At 42.0% G+C, this 21,350-nt stretch overlaps 1 protein-coding gene across 1 annotated transcript; it reads left to right on the top strand.

Annotated features, from left to right (window-relative positions):
- Positions 1-1,529: 1,529 nt before the first annotated feature.
- Positions 1,530-19,006, top strand: LOC311112639 (exopolyphosphatase PRUNE1-like; the record flags this gene model as incomplete). The annotated part of the gene is made up of 8 exons (XM_084155784.1): positions 1,530-1,583; positions 7,992-8,096; positions 9,904-10,109; positions 10,393-10,577; positions 10,990-11,148; positions 14,441-14,535; positions 17,826-17,984; positions 18,521-19,006. Exons 1-8 carry the CDS (start codon positions 1,545-1,547, stop codon positions 19,004-19,006), a joined length of 1,434 nt encoding a protein of 477 aa, XP_084011910.1. The 5' UTR covers positions 1,530-1,544.
- Between the last annotated feature and the right edge of the window lie 2,344 nt (positions 19,007-21,350).

The raw sequence follows: 21,350 nt of genomic DNA on the forward strand, positions 1-21,350 counted from the left end.
CTATGATACATTTTCATTTAGCCAACCATTTATTACCCTGCTCGGAGTGGGCGCGATGTATATAGTGCACATGAACGTTTGCAAGACTCATGAGGTAGAAGTTATGTTTATTTAATTCAATGTATGGTTTCTTTCGTTCATATTTCCCGGGTTATGTCGGAGCTCGTTTATCTGTGTCTTTATGGTTGTGCATAATAAGGAGCGCGCGCGCCTCATTGTGCATAGAAATCCGCCGATGCTTCGTGGCCTGCGCTCAACGCTTTGGAGTTAGAACGTTGAATAAGATAAAATGATTGTTCGTTCCATGCATGCATGGTGTTGAAATATCATTAATAGTCATTACGTCTGATTAAGACGAATGTACCAATGTAACAATGGATGTGGAAATTGCCTTCTACATTGTAGAACCAGTTTATTGGTTATAATTGACAATTAGCCAAGTGCTTATATTATGTAGGCCTACCTGTTTGAGTTCCTGTTCGACCGATTCGATTTGGTTGTACGGTCTTGCCCTCAACCTGTGTCCTTTCAGATAGGACAGGTTAAGCCTGATACAGAGGCTATTTATTTTGGGCTATTACCCGTGTATATTTGGTAAATCTATCTACTTGTATATTTTGTATGATATGGGGCTTTCACCATTGGATCACCAAGACCTGTAAATAAATCTACACTCTGAGCACGTCAACCCGACTTGCCTTCTGCTGATTTCATGCCCTTATGACAGCTACAAGGTCCCTATTTTACAATTACATAGGCTAGTCAAAATTTGACAAAATAATGAAAAGGCCTGTCTGGTAGCCTCAATAAATAGACAAAGATTTGTAGTTGAACAAGTCGTTGCATGTATAGATGTTCTTGTTTTACTTCACTTGAAACTTGTGACTCTACTCGACTTGACTTGCTCTTAGAATGCACGACTTGGACTTGACTCGAGTCTTGACCAGTTCTTCTTGGAACTCGACTTGAGACTCCGACCTTGTGACTTGAGACTTGCTTGTGACTCAAATAATAGTGACTTGGTCCCTCTGCAAATCTCGAATGTAAAGCCTACAACGTTGCCTGCCATTATGTCAGACCGTGACATGCGAGACCAAATGCATTTTTACCTGTCCAAATTATTAGATGGCCTGCAAAAAAAAGATGAAAAAAATGAACGCACTGCAACAATATGTGTGGACCAGAAAAAGGCTCTCTCCTCACTATCAATTGTTCCTGCAGTGAGGAATTACAATCTTCAGAGCATGTTTTTATAACCTATCTGCAGATAATCGTTGTCTAGAGCTCAAAAAGCAGTAGTAACAGTCTGCAAATCAGGAAGCCAAATGAACGGCTCTTTCACATATGCGATTCGGTTCCCGGGGTTCACCAAAAAGAGCCGTTCGTTCGCGAACGACACATCACTACCACTTTCTACCCTTCAGGAGCTGCTGCTTTTCAAAACGTGGTGTAGGAATATTTTGTCAATTTGTCTTTGCAGAGGACACAGGTCTGTAAACATTCTGTTTGGCAGAATATCCCAGGCGTGCTCTACGCTGGCGAAAATGGAGGGGTTTCTACAGAGATGTAGCGCTGCATTAAAGGTAGGCACACACACGAACACGTTTACTATACATTCCATATTTTACAAATGTTTCAGTTGCTCTGTTTAATGACTAGCCTTGTCCATCGCGTGTTCTCTCTGCTGTCTGTCATGCAATTAATTTAAATATTCAAACTGTCTAAATTACTGTTACAGAGGCTGGTCACTTTCTTCCAAGACATTACTGCTTTTACAATTGAATTAGCTACCCCATGACTAATATATTACTATTATATTATTCATAATGTATGGATATCCTGACAACCTAACTATCAACAAAAATTTAGAGTTTATTGATTCATTCTCTCAAGTTACAAAATAGCAGAATTGAACACAGAGTCAAATTGCAGTATGGTTCTAGATTCTAAAAATCAATTTTCATAAAGATGATGAATCTTCTTCTTGTAAAAGGTCTAACACACACAACACAGAGAGCCATGACTCATGAGGAGGTGGTGTGTAAATGAAGAGCTAGAATTGTCAGAGAGCAAAAGGTAGAATACTGCCCACTGAAACTTCAATTACAGTCATTGTCATATATTGCATTTTTCAGCATATTTTGAAAGGGGTTGTCACAGTAGAGTCAGATGACCAATGCCATGAGGGTTAATCATTTGTATGACTTTGTAGTAAAGTGCAAAGAGCCTGACATGGCAATTTCCTTTTTGTGCCACCCTGGCATCTCCTGCACCCTGTATTCCCTGTGTGTGCACAATCAAGACTAAAGGTGCCATGTGTGGTGGGTTCCCCTGTCTATATAGGCTATGTTGGCACACGTACACCTCTCTCTTTCTTCGGCTGGAGTCTGGGCTAAAGCTCTCACTTCCAAATTCCTGTGGCCCAACAGCTTGACTGTTGTGCATGTGACATTAATAGTGACATTAGGTGTCACCTCTGTCACTATGCTTGAATGGCAGACATCTCATCCCCCCTCCCTCCTTCCCCTGCAGCCTTGGTGTGGAATGCCGCTGTCTTTGGCTGTCAGGCACAGTGAAGGTTTAAAGAGAAGGTGTCTAATTTCAAGGGGTCAGCGATTACTCTTGAGGAGTCACCATTAACCCTCTTTACTTTTGTTTTTTTTCCGTCAGAGAACAGCTGTGGTGGGATATCATATGGTCGAGCAATCAGAGAACACATTCGAGACATGACGTGAGACGAATTAAAACATGAAATGGGCTGAATTGATTTCCCTTCTTAAAACCCTCTCCGTATGACACTGTAGTATGTATTAGGCCTAGTTGTAGTTTGTAGTAGGCCTAGTTATAGTTTGTAGTAGGCCTAGTTGTTGTTTGTAGTGGCCTAGTTGTAGTTTGTAGTGGCCTAGTTGTAGTTTGTAGTAGGCCTAGTTGTAGTTTGTAGTAGGCCTAGTTGTAGTTTGTAGTGGCCTAGTTGTAGTTTGTAGTAGGCCTAGTTGTAGTTTGTAGTAGGCCTAGTTGTAGTTTGTAGTAGGCCTAGTTGTAGTTTGTAGTAGGCCTAGTTGTAGTTTGTAGGAGGCCTAGTTGTAGTTTGTAGTGGCCTAGTTGTAGTTTGTAGTGGCCTTGTTGTAGTTTGTAGTAGGCCTAGTTGTAGTTTGTAGTAGGCGTAGTCGTAGTTTGTAGTAGGCCTAGTTGTAGTTTGTAGTAGGCCTAGTTGTAGTTTGTAATAGGCCTAGTTGTAGTTTGAAGTGGCCTATTTCCTTTTTGAGATGAAGAGAAGTGCTGCGAGCAGGGGGAAAGCCTTCCTTAACTCACCATTACCCCCAAGCCAATGGGTTTTGATTCATTCTTTTAAACGTTATTCTTTCCCAGCATCCTCCCCCTTCTCCAAATATGATTTCCCATTTTAAATGGGCGTAATCAAAGCCTCGTGGCATACTTCCTGGCTCTTGTCGTCTGTTAGATTTAATGTTTCTGCCCACTGGTCAGATGCTTCTGTTTGGTCCACTCAACCACTTAGGTCAGGTTATATCTGAATACTGCCACACAGCAGGTCTCTGTGTTCTGATGGGCACTGGGCAGCCTTAGTTTAGCCACTGTCACTTCACATTATGGCCTCCTCACATGGCTGGAGACTAAGTGTTGATGTTTATGTCTGGGGTCGTCCCTGACTACTCTACCTGTGGAGCTAGAATAAGAAGGAGAACTAGCCTAACGTTTTGTATGCCTGTCCTGTCTCACTCCCACACACTCACGGGTTGGGGAGCCCTCAACATGCTCATCTTTCCCATAATCAAACACTTTAAGACAATTTAATGTTATTGGTTGCAGCAGTCTTTCTTTTCAGTGATGGGGCAAGGCTAACCGGTATGTTCAATAGATCGAGACAGTAGCCAAGATCGAGACAGTAGAGATCTGTAGAGGTCAGATAGTTCCTTCCTTGACTCTGTGTGCCATAATTCTGTTGTTATGATTTTATTTTATATTTTATAAACAATACAAAACATACACATACAAACAACAACATCAGACAAACATTAACTAGAACACACCCCCATCTCCAGCGCCCGCATCACTTTCCGCCACATGGCCTCAAATTGCACTCTCTCCTTAGCCCACGCACTTTACATTTTTAGATAATAAAGCATTTTACTTTTCCATTGCGTTAATGACGGACGATTGGTTGATTTCCAGTTTTGAAGTCTACGTTTTTAAAAAGATGATTGACGAGAAAATATCGTCCAACCCATCGGGTATCTCACTGCACCCTCATATGCCATGTCTTGAAATATTCAGACAGACGGATTAAAATAAATGGTCTAATTAAGCAATAAGGCCTGAGGGGGTGTGGTATATGGCCAATATACCACGGCTAAGGGCTGTTCTTATGTACGACGCAACGCGGAGTGCCTGGATACAGCTCTTAGCCGTGGTATATTGGCCATATACCACAAACCCCCAAGGTGCCTTATTGCTATTATAAACTGGTTACCAACGTAATTAGAGCATTACAAATAAATGTTTTGTCATACCCGTGGTATACGGTCTGATATACCACGGCTGTCAGCCAATCAGCATTCAGGGCTTTAACCACCCAGTTTATAATTTTGTTTATACATGTTTTTTGTTTTGCCTATCTAAGGAATGTCAAACTGCCCAAGTTCATAACTGTTACCTAAAATTAAACCATAGCCATTACCTACCTAAAAGAACACTATTCCCAACAAAAGGGGAATCAAAGTGGAATTTGTTTAGCTGAAAAGTTATACTGATGATGAGGATGAGGAGAATAATCATAGAATGAGGAAGACTAGGGTTTGTCTCTCCTCCCTCTACTCCATCCACCAATTCCACAGTTCAGCCTTATCTCTCGTGAGTCCCTGAGGCCTGTGCTAAGTGGATTGGAGAGAGAATGCCTCAGTGTGGTGTGGTTTAACATTAACCAGATGGAATGAGAGCTATGACGGGGCACTCAGAAAGCGGAACAGGTGAGAGTAACCAGCGTGCCTTAGATTTGTGCTTGAGTAGTAATGGAACAATATTGACTCATCAATATCAACTCAATGAAGCTGGCAAAGTGGCTCAAAGTGATCCCTGGCTTGAATGCTGCACTCAAATACAGGCCTAAATGGATTGCTCTGTTTTTTTTTAGTCATTTATAATAATATAATAATAATATGCCATTTAGCAGACGCTTTTATCCAAAGCGACTTACAGTCATGCGTGCATACATTATATATATATATTTTTTTTTTGTGTATGGTTTGCTCTGTTTTTTTTTTGTCATTTATAATAATATAATAATAATATGCCATTTAGCAGACGCTCTTATCCAGAGCGACTTACAGGAGCAATTAGGGTTAAGTGCCTTGCTCAAGGGCACATCAACAGATTTTTCACCTAGTCGGCTCGGGGATTAGAACCAGCGACCTTTCGGTTACTGGCACAACGCTCTTAACCACTAAGCTACCTGCCACCTTAGTGTGAGATATGAGGATAGCTGTTATAAAACAGCACTGTCCTATTATAAAACAGTAATTGACATTTCTCAGCAATAGTGTGAGTTGAATATGAAGCCCGTTGCAAAACAGTTAGCATTTAACACCATTATCTACAATTGATCTGCTAATGGCACACAAAACAGATGCACAAGGACATGCATAAAGATCAGAGCTGCATGAATCAGAGCATCCTGTCATAATCATGGTACTATCGTAACACTTCCATATTTGTGTCACAGGCCTACATTTTCCCACCAACCAAGTTGTTCACCTCTTATCTAACCATTGTTTATATTTCTAGCCTTGTCTTTGAATGGATACTGCAATACTGGATTACTATAGCTGTAGTAGACGTTGCCCTGAATCGTTCTGTTTACCGTGGGGCTGTCGTGGATTCACGGTTGGAGAGCTCTGCACACACACACACACACACACTCTATTGTTAAATATAGCCTCCCTTGGCTCCTGCTTGCCTGCCCGGGTCTGTCCGCTACTACGGCTGATGGGAGGTGCCGGGCATGCTGGGAAGAGAGAGATGAGAGGGAAGGGGGGGGGGCTGGGCGGCCATGACGTAGTACACTCACACTGGCTGCCCGTAAGGGGCACTTACACTGGGCACTTAACATGGGGCGGAATGGCTCTCTCTCCACCCAGTTGTCTACACACTAAGCTACAGCCCAGACTGATGGGGAGAAAAACCAGTCTAGGAGGCAGACCTGGACATATTACTTGATTTACCGTTGGAAGTCAATAGGATGCACATCAATTCTCAATATGTTGAGATCAACAGGAGAGATCCTACACTGGTTACACTGGTTCACAAAGTACAATGGTGGACCAATCTTATAGGTTGATTGTTAAATCTATGGTGGCCTTAAGGGGCAAAGTAGTTGTTACATTTTAGTCATTTAGCAGACGCTCTTATCCAGAGCGACTTACAGTTAGTGAGTGCATACATTTATTTTTATTTATTTTTCATACTGTCCCCCCGTCGGAATCGAACCCACAACCCTGGTGTTGCAAACACCATGCTCTACCAACTGAGCTACAGGGGGCCCGTGTAGCTCTGCATCCTCCACTAAATCTAAAAGTTAGCATATCAATCCCTACTAAATAGTTAGTGTTTGGACTTTTTCTCCTGATTTACTGATAAATGACAGGTTTCCAGCAGTTAGATTGAGAAACTAACTGAACTAGCTAATTAAAGTATTCACAATGTAGAGCAGAGTGGTTCAGATGAACTTTGCTAATTCCAGATGGTTGGTTTTGCTTTTTGTGTTTATACTGAATCCTGCCATACTGCCACACACAGTGGTAATTAGTGCTTTCACTGCTTTGCCATCATCATATCACAGCAAGGCCGTCTCCCCGGTGTCAGTAATAACATTGTTTCTTTCATCATGTCACAGATAAAGTGATACTAATCACACTAATTATCACAGTGGGTCTACCAGTCGACTGCAAAATTATCAAAATGAAAGCATCTCGCTGAATCCAATAAGGCTGTATCATAGTTGGAGCTGCACATTCACTCATTGTTATTAAAGACATCCCTCAGCAGTTTTTGAACATTTACTGTTGAAAAGCTATAATAATAATAATAATAATAATAATAATAATAATATGCCATTTAGCAGACGCTTTTATCCAAAGCGACTTACAGTCATGCGTGCATACATTTTTGTGTATGGGTGGTCCCGGGGATCGAACCCACTACCTTGGCGTTTCAAGCGCCGTGCTCTACCAGCTGAGCTACAGAGGACCACCCATACACAAAAATATAAAGCTATATCCCAAGTATAAATACATTGCAGTACACACACTAAAGGGTAAAGAAATACGTTTTGAGCAAAATAGTTTTTTTTTTTGACACAACTGCAAACTTCAAGGAGTAGGGCATTCAAAGAGTTGGTCTGATGGGAATCTGTGATGTCATCGGCCCTCCTTTCTTGAGGAACAATAGAGAAACAATAGAGGACAATAGAGGAAAAGAAGGCCCACCCCCCCACTTGTTCTATGGCATGACTTACCTGGACCACCTATTGAGATGTGCCTATTGTTAAGTAAATTAGTTGTTAAATTAGGTCAAAAGGAGACTGGAGTGCCACTTTAAAGTAGGTGTGTTCTTTGATTAGCATAGCCTAAGTAGATTAAAAGCAGCAGTCCAATAATGATAGCATAGGCTAGATGCTAACTACTGTAAGCCTGAATGAAATATAGGGATACCATTTCAGTCTGTCAAAATGGGATTTGTTTCAGTAGGCTATTCTTGGCTATTCATTAATTGACTGCAGGCAGGTATCTAGCATTCTGGGGGCTGTTTAGACAATACCAATGCTTTTTACATTTTGACTAGTGTAGTTTTGGCTGTGTAAAAAAAAAACGGTTTCGAAATCTACAATGTATAAAGCTGACAAGGAATTTTACCACTCACTTTACCCCCCCTCTCTTTTTCTTCCTTCGTTCTTCCTTCCTTTCTTCTCCCCTCATTAGGGCAGTTCGGAGGGCAGCTCTGGAATCCACGTCATCCTTGGCAACGAGGCCTGTGACCTCGACTCCATGGTGTCATCCCTCGCCTTCGCCTACTTTCTGTCCAAAGTGAGTCAGCTAGCTTCTAGCCTGTGCCACCTCTCATTAGTGAATCCCTCAACCCAGTTACCATACCTGAAGTATCCAGTCCCCTCCTCATATGTTTAGGTTTTTATACGGTAACAAGTCATTTACACTTTACTGAAGGGCTGCCGAAAGTGGGGTGCACGGGCCCTTGACAAACTTGGCCCTTGATATTTTTGGCTGGCAAGAGATGATCTTATGTAATTATCAGCAATGTATTTTTGGGGTGGCTCAATACTGAGATTTCATTTTGTTTCAGCACTCCTGCTTTATTTGAGTCATTATGACTACATAACACTCATAAGCATGACATAACGTCAGTTATCAAAAGCTGACACCAGTTATGCCATTATTATGACAGTGTTATGTAGCCCTTATATAACAGAGGGTTTTAGTAAATTGTTACCCAAAAATACATACACTACATGGCTACAAAAGTATGTGGACACCTGCTCGTCGAACATCTCATTCCAAAATCATGGCCATTAATATGGAGTTGGTCCCCCCTTCGCTGCTATAACAGCCTCCACTCTTCTGGGAAGGCTTTCCACTAGATGTTGGAGCATTGCTACGGGGACTTGCCAAACTTTACAGTTGGCACTATGCATTGGGGCAGGTAGCGTTCTCCTTGCATCCGCCAAACCCACATTCATCCGTCGGACTGCCAGATGGTGAAGCGTGATTCATCAGTCCAGAGAATGCGTTTCCACTGCTCCAGAGTCCAATTGCGGCGAGCTTTACACCACTCCAGCCGACGCTTGGTATTGCCATGGTGATCTTAGGCTTGTGAGTGGCAGCTCAGCCATGGAAACCCATTTCATGAAAACTCCCAATGAACAGTTCTTGTGCTGACGTTGCTTCCAGAGGCAGTTTGGAACTCGGTAGTGAGTGTTGTTGCTGCTAGACGTTTCCACTTCACAATAACAGCACTTACAGTTGGCCGGGGCAGCTCTAGCAGGGCAGAAATTTGACGAACTGACTTGTTGGAAAGGTGGCATCCTATGACGGTGCCACGTTGAAAGTCACTGAGCTCTTCAGTAAGGCCATTCTACTGCCAATGTTTGTCTATGGAGATTGCATGGCGGTGTGCCCGATTGTATACATCTGTTAGCAACGGGTGTGGCTGAAATAGCCGAATCCACTAATTTGAAGGGGTGTCCACATACTTTTGGTGATGTAGTGTACCTTGTGGAAATCTTCTAGTATGAAGACCCATAGACTCTATGTTGTGGTTGTTTGAAATCAAATTGTTGGATGAATACGTCCTGCTATGCGATAATTAATATATCTGCTCATTTGAGTTTAGAGAGATGGGCCAAAGTCCTGAAGCACTCCAGGCTCAGAATTAACTATGTGAGTGACTCATTTCTAAGTCTGAGTCCATGAATAGCTTGACCAAGCGTAACCAAAATGCCCAGAATTCTCCAAAATAGGACCAGACAACCCTCAGAGTCACTCATACTCAAGCATAAAAACAATGTCTGTGCCCTGGCCACCGGGCACCAGTCTCTCCTTATCTTTCTTACTGCATTGATCCATCCGTCCTCCCTAACCCCTGGCTATAGCGGCTTGCTATACGCCCTCGCTACTCATGAAATATTCAAACAACCTCAGATACTCAAGATCCCCCAAAGGCCTGAAAAGGTGGACGGAAACATTGCAGAGGAATCACAGCTAGCCTCAGCAGCAAGGTGCAGTGGTGTCAGATGTCTGTTTTGACCTGGTCTCCCTCTTCCATCCCCCCTCCTCTCCTCCTTTCCCTTCCTCATCTTCCATCCCCCTTTGTTCCCAGACGTCTGGCAGCTCGTGTAAGACTGTGGTGCCGGTGCTGAACATCCCGAGGGCCGAGTTCCCCCTGCGGTCAGACAATGTGTTCCTGCTGAAGGAGAGCGGGGTTCCGCCAGAGGCTCTGGTGTTCCGTGACGAGGTGGACCTGGCAGGGCTCCATAGAGCCAAGAGGCTGGTGCTCACGCTGGTGGACCACAACGTGCTTCCTAGGTCAGCGGTTGCAACATTACTCTTTCTATTTATTTTCTCTTATTTTCTCACTCTCTTTCTGTTGTTCTGTCCCTTGCCATCTCTTTGCCTTTCTCTCACTCAGACTTTCTTCCACTGATACCTACAGTATCAAGTCGTATTGACAACACAGGACAACTTTGTGGGAAAGTGCCTGATATGTGGAGGGCCAGTTTCCTGGACCCAGATTGAGAAAACATATAGTTAAGGATATATGACACAACGTATTTCACAATATTCAGTCAACCCTGACTTTTCCCCGTAGTGCCGACATTGACTTGGAGGAGGCAGTTGTGGAAGTCATTGACCACCACCATCTTGAGAGGACACCCTCCACTTCCTGTTTAGTCACCATGGAAACCGTGGGTTCCTGTGCCACCTTGGTGACGGAGCACATTCACCACAAGGCACCTGAAGTGCTAGACAGACAGGTGGCCCAACTATTATACGGTAAGTTTGCCACAGCAACAATTCTTTCACGTCCAGCATTCTATATAACACGTGTCAAACTCCAGTCCTCAAGGGCCACAGTGTCTCCGGGTCTTTAAACAATGCATACCTCAGAACCACAGGAGGTTGGTGGCACCTTAATTGGGGAGGACGGGCTTGTGGTTATGACTGGAGCAAAATCAGTGGAATGGTATCAAATACATCAAACAGATGGTTTCCATTTGCTCCGTTCCGGCCATTATTATGAGCCGTTCTCCCCTCAGCAGCCTCCACTGCTCAGAACTAGGCAGTGGGAAGATGGCAGGAGGAATTATTACTGAAATCGACAATTATTTTGTAGTTGCGCTTGTTTGTCAATGCAAGCAGTAACCATTGGCTCAGTTCACCTATACTTGGCAGTGTGCCCACACAGGGGCCATCGTGCTGGATTGTGTCAACATGGCACCTGAGGCGGGCAAGGTCACACCCAAGGACAGCCATCTGGCCTGCCTGCTGGAGTCGCGCTTCCCCGACCTGCCACCCAGGGGCGCCCTCTTCCAGTCCCTACAGAGCGCCAAGTTTGACATCTCAGGTAAAAAGAAAAACATGCCATGGGAAAAGTGTTGACAGGTGGACAAAATGACACTGCCTTGTCACTTGACATTCAGGGACATAGGATGTCATGACAATATGACATTATTTTGTCAGTATTATGACACTGTTATGACATACCGTTCAAATAAAGTGTTACCCGTATTTTAAAGAGTGTTGTAGAGTAAGTGTGAGATTTCACACGATGTCAAAATAATGTTGTGGAGTGACCATCTAGAAGTAAGCAAAATAATATGTAAAACCCTTCAGGTAGGAACCTCTGCTCTGTTGACCCAATGACTGGACAAAGCAATCGATCACGTGACACCATTAATTCCTATGTGAAGACTCAATTGCGCATTCAAGCCAAATGAAGTCGGTTAAGATGGCGTCTAATGGAGACATAACGTGCGCAGTTTGAGCTACTCCAGGAAGTGGCGTTGCAGGCTAGCTCAGTGCTGCCCCCTCTTATTGAGTAACTCAAGTTGAAGGCCGACCGGGGTACCATGATATTGGTACCATGATTGTTTTCTAAATAGTGTTTTCTTTACACGAAGATTGACAACGAAGATTGCCATTTTTCCATTCACTATAATGGGGATCCTGTTTTCTGCTAACAATGCCTGCAGGACCACGGTCGGCCTTGAACTTCCGGGGCTTCAATGAGAGGGGACAGTTGTTCTCCCTTGTGTTGACCACATTCCAGGTTTATCTTACTATGTGTTATGTTATACTGGTACTGGGTAAAGTTCATGATGCCGTTGACCTTAACAAGGGTCCCAGGACCAGTGGAAGCAAAATAACCCCATAATATCAAAGATCCACCACCATATAAAATATTATTTTAATGTAGGTATGGGGTTCTTTTCTGCTTATGCATCCTTATTTCGACGCCATTATATACATTGTGTCAGAGAGAAAATACAACACTTGACTACATCTTAACTGTACTTGACTACATTACACCCCGCGTTGTGGTAATTTTCCATATAAATAGAGTGTTGTTGTTTATCACTTATACAGTGCCTTCAGAAAGTATTCACACCCCTTGACCTTTTCCACATTTTGTTGTGTTACAGCCTGAATTAAAAATGTATTAAATTGAGTTTTTTTTTGTCACTGGCCTACACACAATACCCCATAATGTCAAAGTGGAATTATGTTTTTTGAAATTTGTACTAATTAATAAAAAATGAAAAGCTGAAATGTCTTGATTCAATAAGCAATCAACCCCTTGGTTATGGCAAGCCTAAATAAGTTCAGGAGTAAAAATGTGCTTAACAAGTCACATAATAAGTTGCATGGACTCACTCTGTGTGCAATAATAGTGTTTAACATGATTTTTGAATAACTACCTCACAAGTATCTGTAAGGTCCCTCAGTCTAGCAGTGAATTTCAAACACAGATTCATTCAAAAAGACCAGTGAGGGTTTCCAATGCTTTGCAAAGAAGGGCACCTATTGGTAGATGGGTTAAAAAAAAGCAGACATTGAATATCCCTTTGAGCATGGTGCAGTTATTAATTACACTTTGGATGGTGTATCATTACACCCCGTCACTACAAAGATACAGGCATCCTTCCTAACTCAGTTGCCGGAGAGGAAGGAAACCACTCAGGTGAAACCGCTCAATGGTGACTTTGAAACAGTTACAGAGTTTAATGGCTGTGATAGGAGAAAACTGAGGATGGATCAACATTGTAGTTACTCCACAATACTAACCTAATTGACAGAGTGAAAAGAAGGAAGCCTGTACAGAATTTTTTTTATTCCAAAACATGCATCCTGTTTGCAATAAGGCACTAAAGAAATACTGCAAAAAATGTGGCAAAGCAATTACCTTTTTGTACTGAATACAAAGTGTTATGTTTGAGGCAAATCCATTACAACACATTACTGAGTACCACTCTCCATATTTTCAAGCATAGTGGTGGCTGAATCATGTTATGGGTACGCTTGTAATCGTTAAGGACTGGGGAGTTTTTCAGGATAAAAAAGAAACGGAATGGAGCTAAGCACAGGCAAAATCCAAGAGGAAAACCTGGTTCAGTCTGCTTTCCACTGGGAGATTAATTCACCTTGCAGATGGACAATATCCTAAAACACAATGCCAAATCTTCACTGGAGTGGTTTACCAAGAAGACAGTGAATGTTCCGAGTTACAGTTTTGACTTAAATCTGCTTGAAAATCTATGTCAAGACCTGGAAATGGTTGTCTAGCAATGATCAACAACCAATTTGAGAGTGCTTGAAGAATTTTGAAAAGAATAATGGGCAAATGTTGCACAATCCAGGTGCGAAAAGCTCTTAGAGACTTACCCAGAAAGACTCATAGCTGTAATTGCTGCCAAAGGTGCATCTACAAAGTATTGACTTGGGTGTGAATACTTATGTAAATAAGAGTATTTCTTTATTTCATTTTCAATTAATTTGTTGAATTTCTAAAAACATGTTTTCACTTTTTCATTATGATAGGGTATTGTGTGTAGATGGGTGAGAGAAAAAAACAACATTTTAATCCATTTTGAATTCCGGCTGTAACACAACAAAATGTCGAATAGGTCAACGGGTATGAATACTTTCTGAAGGCACTGTATATGTAGGGCCCTGTGTTTTCATTAATCATGTCAGATGACCTGGATTTTAACCTTCTATTTAAAGCGGCAATCAGCAGTTGTAACAATAAAAAAGCGTACTCCCCACCACTATTTTGGTAAAAAGTGGGGGGATGGGGATGAAGAAATGTAACCTCTCAAATTTAAAGACAGAGCTATGGATGCAAGGACTGACCATCCATGATATCAAAATTATAGTTGTAATCATGTTTTGAGGCTATATAGTGCTTGTTTACATTTACTTTGTTTACAAACAGAGTAAATCAAGCTTATATTTTGGGTTCTGATGGGGTAGGACAGTTGAACTAAGCTCATGAGGCATTTCTAAGATATATTCTTCAAAAATCAATGGGTAAATATTATGAATGTATAACTTCAAAAATGGATGTAGCTTTTTTTCATCAAACTGTCCTCTTTTGTTTTTATGTGAGATGGTCCAGCATCATCCTCAGACTATTGCTATAATTTTTGGTCTAATTCTCATTTCTGGAAAAAGCTTCAAATAAAGGTTAAAATCCAGGTCATGTGACATGATTAACCAAAACACAGGGCCCTATATACAGTATATGATCTACATTGTAACTTATGATATGCTGTAGTGTTTGTCATACAGTAGTGTCTATACCCAATTACATGCTGCCATTGTAATGCTGCTTGTCCCATTGGTTTGTGTTACAGGTCTTTCTACAGAGCAGATCCTGCTGAAGGACATGAAGGCTGTCTCCAGAGGCGACCTGAGACTGGCAGTCAGCGCTGTGTACATGACACTAGATGTACGTACTGTCTAGCCATGCCGTTACTTCACTTAATCCACTCTGCCACTACCATGCTTATGCCACCATGCTTTAAACTGAGACTCAGCGATATTAGGTAATCACAAGAGCAGTGCAGCCAGAGAGTGTGAGGCAAGAGGCTGAACTCGTCAGCACCAACACATATACTGTTAAACATCTGCACAGGAGTTTGCATCTCTCTAATGCAGTGTGATAGTTGCGTGACAACAAATGCTGACGATTGCAGCCTCTTGCTTCGCGCAGTCTTTGTTTGTGTCGGAAGTTGCCCTGCTCCTCGTGGTAAATGAATATAGCTGAGTCTACCTTTAACATCACCCTCTCAGCATCATACTGGGTTTATGCAAACCTTTACTCTTCCCCATTAACAACAATGCGTTAGAATTGCCTACTTTGCCTTTGAATGACCAAGCAACTCTTTAACGACATAGAGTTTGCAGATGATTCACCAAGTCATATTTCCTACTCCTTCGGGAGAATTATATTCCACTATTAGAATCTTTACTCTTCAGTCATACTCTTCAGTCATGCTACAATGTTACCAATTTAGCTATCAGACTCGCTTTTAATCCTGGGAGATGATAATTTTTCAAATTCTTAATTTTGGCAATGGAGCCTCTGCCTCAGGGAGGTGCAAATATATGCAGTAACAGACATCTAGGAGCGACAGTGACAGCTATATACAACTAATGGTTCATAGCATAAATTGTAGTGTTTAATTAGCATAATCAAATCAGATCAGTAGCTAAAGTGTTGCTTCAGACCAGGCTAAATAATAGTGACAGGAGTCATGTCTGTTAGTTAAGAATACTCCCTGATATCTGGGTGGCCATCGTTGCTGCAATGCAGAAGATCACAGAAGAAGAGTCCAGAGTGGGAGTCTACTGTAGTGAATACAGATAGTTGACTCCTGATGAGTGCACATCAAATAACTGATTTGGTGTCAAAGCAAATGTATTATTTTTACAAATACCTTCTCTTAGAGCTGACACAATTATTGTGTAATCGTGTAACCGACAATTATGGACAATAACCGTGAACTAACAGAAATATGTGTCATAATCATCTAAATGCATTCATTTTAGGAGAAGGGATTCAACTTTATATTCAAGTAGATATACAGTACCAGTCAAAATAGATATACAGTACCAGTCAAAAGTTTGGACACACCTACTCATTCAAAGACTATGAAATAACACATATGGAATCATGTAGTAACCAATAAAGTGTTAAACAAATCAAAATATATTTTATATTTGAGATTCTTCAAATAGCCACCCTTTGCCTTGATGACAGCTTTTCACACTCTTGGCATTCTCTTAACCAGCTTAACCTGGAATGCTTTTCCAACAGTCTTGAAGGAGTTCCCACATATGCTGAGCTCTTGTTGGCTGCTTTTCCCTCACTCTGCCGTCTGACCCATCTCAATTGGGTTGAGGTCGGGGAATTGTGGAGGCCAGGTCATCTGATGCAGCACTCCATCACTCTCCTTCTTGGTAAAATAACCCTTACACAGCCTGGTGGTGTGTTGGGTCATTGTCCTGTTGAAAAACAAATGATAGTCCCACTAAGCCCAAACCAGATGGGAGGGTGTATCGCTGCAGAATGCTTTGGTAGCCATGCTGGTTAAATGTGCCTTGAATTCTAAATAAATCACAGACAGTGTCACCAGCAAACCACCCCCAAACCATAACACCTCCTCCTCCATGCTTTACGGTGGGAACTACACATGCGAAGATCATCCGTTCACCCACACCGCGTCTCACAAAGACACGGCGGTTGGAACCAAAAATCTCAAATTTGGACTCCAGACCAAAGGACAGATTTCCACCGGTCTAATGTCCATTGCTCGTGTTTCTTGGCCCAAGCAGGTCTCTTCTTCTTATTGGTGTCCTTTAGTAGTGGTTTCTTTGCAGCAATTCAACCAAAGGCCTGATTCACACAGTCCCCTCTGAACAGTTGATGTTGAGATGTGTCTCTGACTTGAACTCTGTGAAGCATTTATTTGGGCTGCAATTTCTGAGGCTGGTAACTCTAATGAATTTATCCTCTGCAGCAGAGGTAACTCTGGGTCTTCCATTCCTGTGGCGGTCCTCATGATACCAGTTTTATCATAGTGCTTGATGGTTTTTGCAACTGCACTTGAAGAAACTTTCAAAGTTCTTGAAAATGTCCATATTGACTGACCTTCATGTCTTAAAGTGATGATGGACTGTCATTTCTCTTTGCTTATTTGAGCTGTTCTTGCCATAATGTGGACTTGGTCTTTTACCAAATATGGCTATCTTCTGTATACCCCCCCCCCCCCCCCCCCCCCCCCCCTACCTTGTCACAACACAACTGATTGGCTCAAATGCATTAAGAAGGAAAGAAATTCCACAAATTAACTTTTAAGAAGGCACACCTGTTAATTGAAATACATTCCAGGTGACTACCTCATGAAGCTGGTTGAGAGAATGCCAAGAGTGTGCAAAGTTGTCATCAAGGCAAAGGGTGGCTATTTGAAGAATCTCAAATATTACATATATTTTAATTTGTTTAACACTTTTTTGGTTACTACATGATTCCATATGTGTTATTTCATAGTTTTGATGTCTTCACTATTATTCTACAATGTAAAACATTGTAAAAATAAAGAAAAACCATTGAATGAGTAGGTGTGTCCAAACTTTTGACTGATAGTGTAGTTTATCCTATAGTCGTTTTTTATTTTTACATGAAGTGGGTAAAGTTGGTAATCATTTTACGAGCAGAACGGCACGGTCAGGAAGAGAAGCTTCATTTCCCAAAGTTCCAAGTGGTCAAAGCCTTTCGTTTTTGAGACAGGGATGTCACCAAAGCTATGATGTATTCATTAGGTATGTCGTAGCTAATTTTCAAAGATGCATTATGATGCATTACTAACTGAAAATATTTTTCTACAGAAATTACAATTATGACAATAACCGTGGCCATTTGCATGACAATTAATCGTTACCCAAAATGCCATAATCGTCACAGCGCTACTTTCTATTTTACTGGCTCCAGCCACAAGCCATCATGTATCATGTATTGACTGTACACACATGCATGGCACAGTTTTGTTGCATGCCACCACTGCCACCATTATTCTATATCAGACCTGGGTTCAAATACTATTTGAAATAATTTATACATATCTATAGTTGATTGAGCTTGCCTTTTGGATTTGAATAGTATTTGAACCCATGTCTGTTTTCTATATAGTATAGTTTTGTTGTTTACTGTTGTACGTCATCCTGTGCGTTCGACAGATGTTCCTACAGCGGAAGAGCCTACAACAGGAGCTTTGTGAGTTCTGTCACAAACATCGTTTTGGTGCGGTGGTTGCCATGACAATCTCTTTCAATGAACGCAGCGAGCCCCATCGGCAGCTGGCGGTCTACAGCTCCAGCACCCTCTATAGGGAGGAGGTATGAACTGCACTGTCATGCCCACTTATATTTACCCCTAGACCCCTATGTAGTGAGATTATTTTATATTTATAGGGGTAGTAATATAATAGTAAGGATTTGATAGGGGTAGTTATATAATAGGTAATAGTTCCACATAGTGCCATCAGCACATTTCTGTTCATGACCCTAAAAAGTATTTTTATATGAGTTCAGTGTATTGTAAAGAGGTCAATCCATTTGAATATTGGTGCTGCTTAAAAATACATACAAAAATAGGTCTACTTTGTGTGCCAACCTACCTACCTTGTTAGTTTAATATTGGCCATCAGAAACTATTCCTTGGTGTGAAAAGAAATAGTATTATTCTGTGATATTAAGCATGTTTGTAAGTGAGATACATCAAAGTATTCAATGCTGCCTGTTGCTATTATTTATTAGCGTGCTTTTCCTCTCGGGCAGGTGCAGGCATGACAATCTGAGAATATTAGTCAATGTTAAAACGGCAACTATGAATTAGCAATACACTTTTAAGTGTGTTTCACATTCTGCTGTAGGTGAGCCAAGCATTAGAAAAGGCCCGGAACCCCTCTCTGAGCTTCTCTCCCATGAGCAGCCCCTTCAACGACATCAAGTCCTATCTCCAAGGCAACGCACTGGCCTCCCGCAAGAAAGTGCTATCTATCCTCAAGGACTTCCTGAAGGAGTGGGACAAGAAGCAAGTGCATTGTGGGGAGGCGGAGGACTTTGAGGAGCTGGACGACCACTTTGACCCCACGGGGTCGCCTGGTGTCGACGGCGACGCCCGCCCCCGCTGCTTCTCGCCCTTACGGCACCACCGCCGCCGCCTGCTGGGCGCCGAGGACTCTGGGACGGAGGAGGACTTCCAGGTGCCGGCCACTCCCATGAACAGCCTGGTGGAGGGCTGTCCGCTGGATGCCGGCCTGCCCCAGATCAGCGCGGAAGCCATTTTAGAGAAGTTCAGCTGCATGGTAGGGGAAGCAGGAGGAAATAAAGATGGCAGCTGGCCAGGTGATCAATAACCTTCTGTTGATGCCTTTTAATCCTTGTGCCCCTGGCTGACTGTTCTCGTGCACCTCAACCCAACCAACAGACTATAACAAGGAGTGTTAAAAGTTCAAACTCAGAAGCATATCAATCAATTGTATGTTTCATAAGGGACATCTCATAGCGGATTATAATGACAATCCAAGGGTGATTGACTGGAAACAGGGTCGTGTTCAGGAGGAACAAAACCGCCCAAAACGGAGTGAAGCAGGGAGATACCATCTGAACTTATCTAATAAGAAATGTTCGTTTTTGTTTTCCGTAGCAAAACGTTATGCCACGGTGTGCCCAAATGAACACAATCCTGGACTACCGTGGCCATCAAACTGATCACCAAGTTCTTATGGATGCTTTACTCAAGTCAGGACTAACAACACCATTACGAAGGATAGGACATCCTTCTAAAAGACTGGCAACCGGATGAAAAAGGCATGACTTGTACCTTCAAAGACTCCCGACAACAATGAAGGTTGAATGGTGTTTTCTCTCTGTATCCCATCTGAGTACAGATGCCCCATTGGTTAGTGCCATCTCCAAGTGTAGGGGGAGTAGATTGGACATGTGGAGAATACATAATGGACTAATGTAATGAATCTTTGAAGGGCCTATTTCAATGTCACAGGCATTTGAGTGAAGCTTTATTTTGAGGAGAATATTGCACTGGATAATTATTTTATCCATTATGGCAGCATGTTTCAGTAGTCCTGGTCTTGGAAGACCGCTGAGTTTGCTTGTTTTTAGTTCAACTTATCTATGTACAGCTTCAGATGTGAGTTATTGAGCTGATGATTGAGCATGTGATATCTCCTGACGTGTGTGTGCGAGCATGTGTGTGTGTGTGTGGGTTGAGTTCTTGGTTAGTGTGATGTCATGATGACATTATCATCAGGGTTGTTTCAGTCTATAGTTCTCCTCATTGTCGGAATCCATCTGAAAACGAAAGAGGGGAAGAATACACACCTTCCCCACAAAGAGAGAGAGAGAGGTGGAGAGATATATACCAGATGATGGATGCAACTCTGCTGCTCATTCATGCATATGAACTGCCTGCCCAGTCAGAGCTCTAAAATTGCAGGTGTCCTTTTTTATTGCCATGAATAATGTTCTGGAGGCAGCTCTGCAGAGTTGTCACTAGCTGGCACAGCTACAAAGTAATCAAATCAGATTTTAAACCTAACCCTAACCTTAACCCTAATCACACTGCTAACCCTAATGCATAACCCTAAACTTTTTGTTTTCATGAATTTTTACAATATAGACAATTTTGACTTTGCAGCTGGCCCATCTAGCGGAAATTGCATAGTTTTGCCTCAAGGAAAAGACTCATGCCAATAAACGTCAACCTGTGCTAAATATACTCAGCCAGCAATTACCTTTGCTAAACAGGTTGAATGACAACAAGTAATTCACAATGTTGTTTCTTTAACCAAACTGGTTCCCTTTTTCAGTTTCTCATGGCTTAAATCCAAAGATGCCCCCTCAACCCATCCACATGCAGTTCCTTTCAGCATGGGAAGTTTTGTGAATTTTATGCAGGACAATCGGGATTCAACTTCCCTTTTATTCATGTATGCATATGAAAAGTGTTTGCTGTGTGGTTCCTGAATGCGAAACCACATGTATGACAAGATTATAAGAGAAAATGTTAAAATATGCAGTTCTATTAAAATGTTTAAGAGTTTGTGTTGTCATCAGGTTTTATTCAGGCTTCTAACTGATTCTGGGTTATTGATCTGATTCCAAATCATAACCTAAAGCTAACATTTCTACGAGGCACTATTGGAATCTTTAGTGCCTATCACTAACTATCTTGAACCCCACCAGTCAGCTGTGTTTCATTTGTCGTAGGGTGTGCCCTCACCATTTTCCCACCATATGCTGTGTGTGTGTGCGTGCGTGTGTGTGTGTGTTGCTGTGTGTGCGTGCGTGCGTGCGCCCATTCCTGGTCATGTCTCAACATGTTATTGTGTTCATATACAGTGCCTTCAGAAAGGATTCACACCCCTTGACTTTTTCTACATTTTGTTGTGTTACAGCCTGAATTTAAAATAGATTAAATTGAGATTTCTTGTCACTGGCCTACACACAATACCCCATAATGTCAAAGTGGAATTTTCCAATGCCTCGTAAAGAAGGGCACAAATTGGTAGATGGATTTTAAAATAGCAGACATTGAATATCCCTTTGAGCCATGGTGAAGTTATTAATTACACTTCGGATGGTATATCAATACACCCAGACACTACAAAGATACAGGCGTCCTTCCTAACTCCATTGTCGGAGAGGAAGGAAACCGCTCAGGAGTTTCACCATGAGACC

The sequence above is a fragment of the Coregonus lavaretus genome, assembly GCF_964263955.1.
Source record: "Coregonus lavaretus genome assembly, chromosome: 3".
NCBI lineage: Eukaryota > Metazoa > Chordata > Actinopteri > Salmoniformes > Salmonidae > Coregonus > Coregonus lavaretus.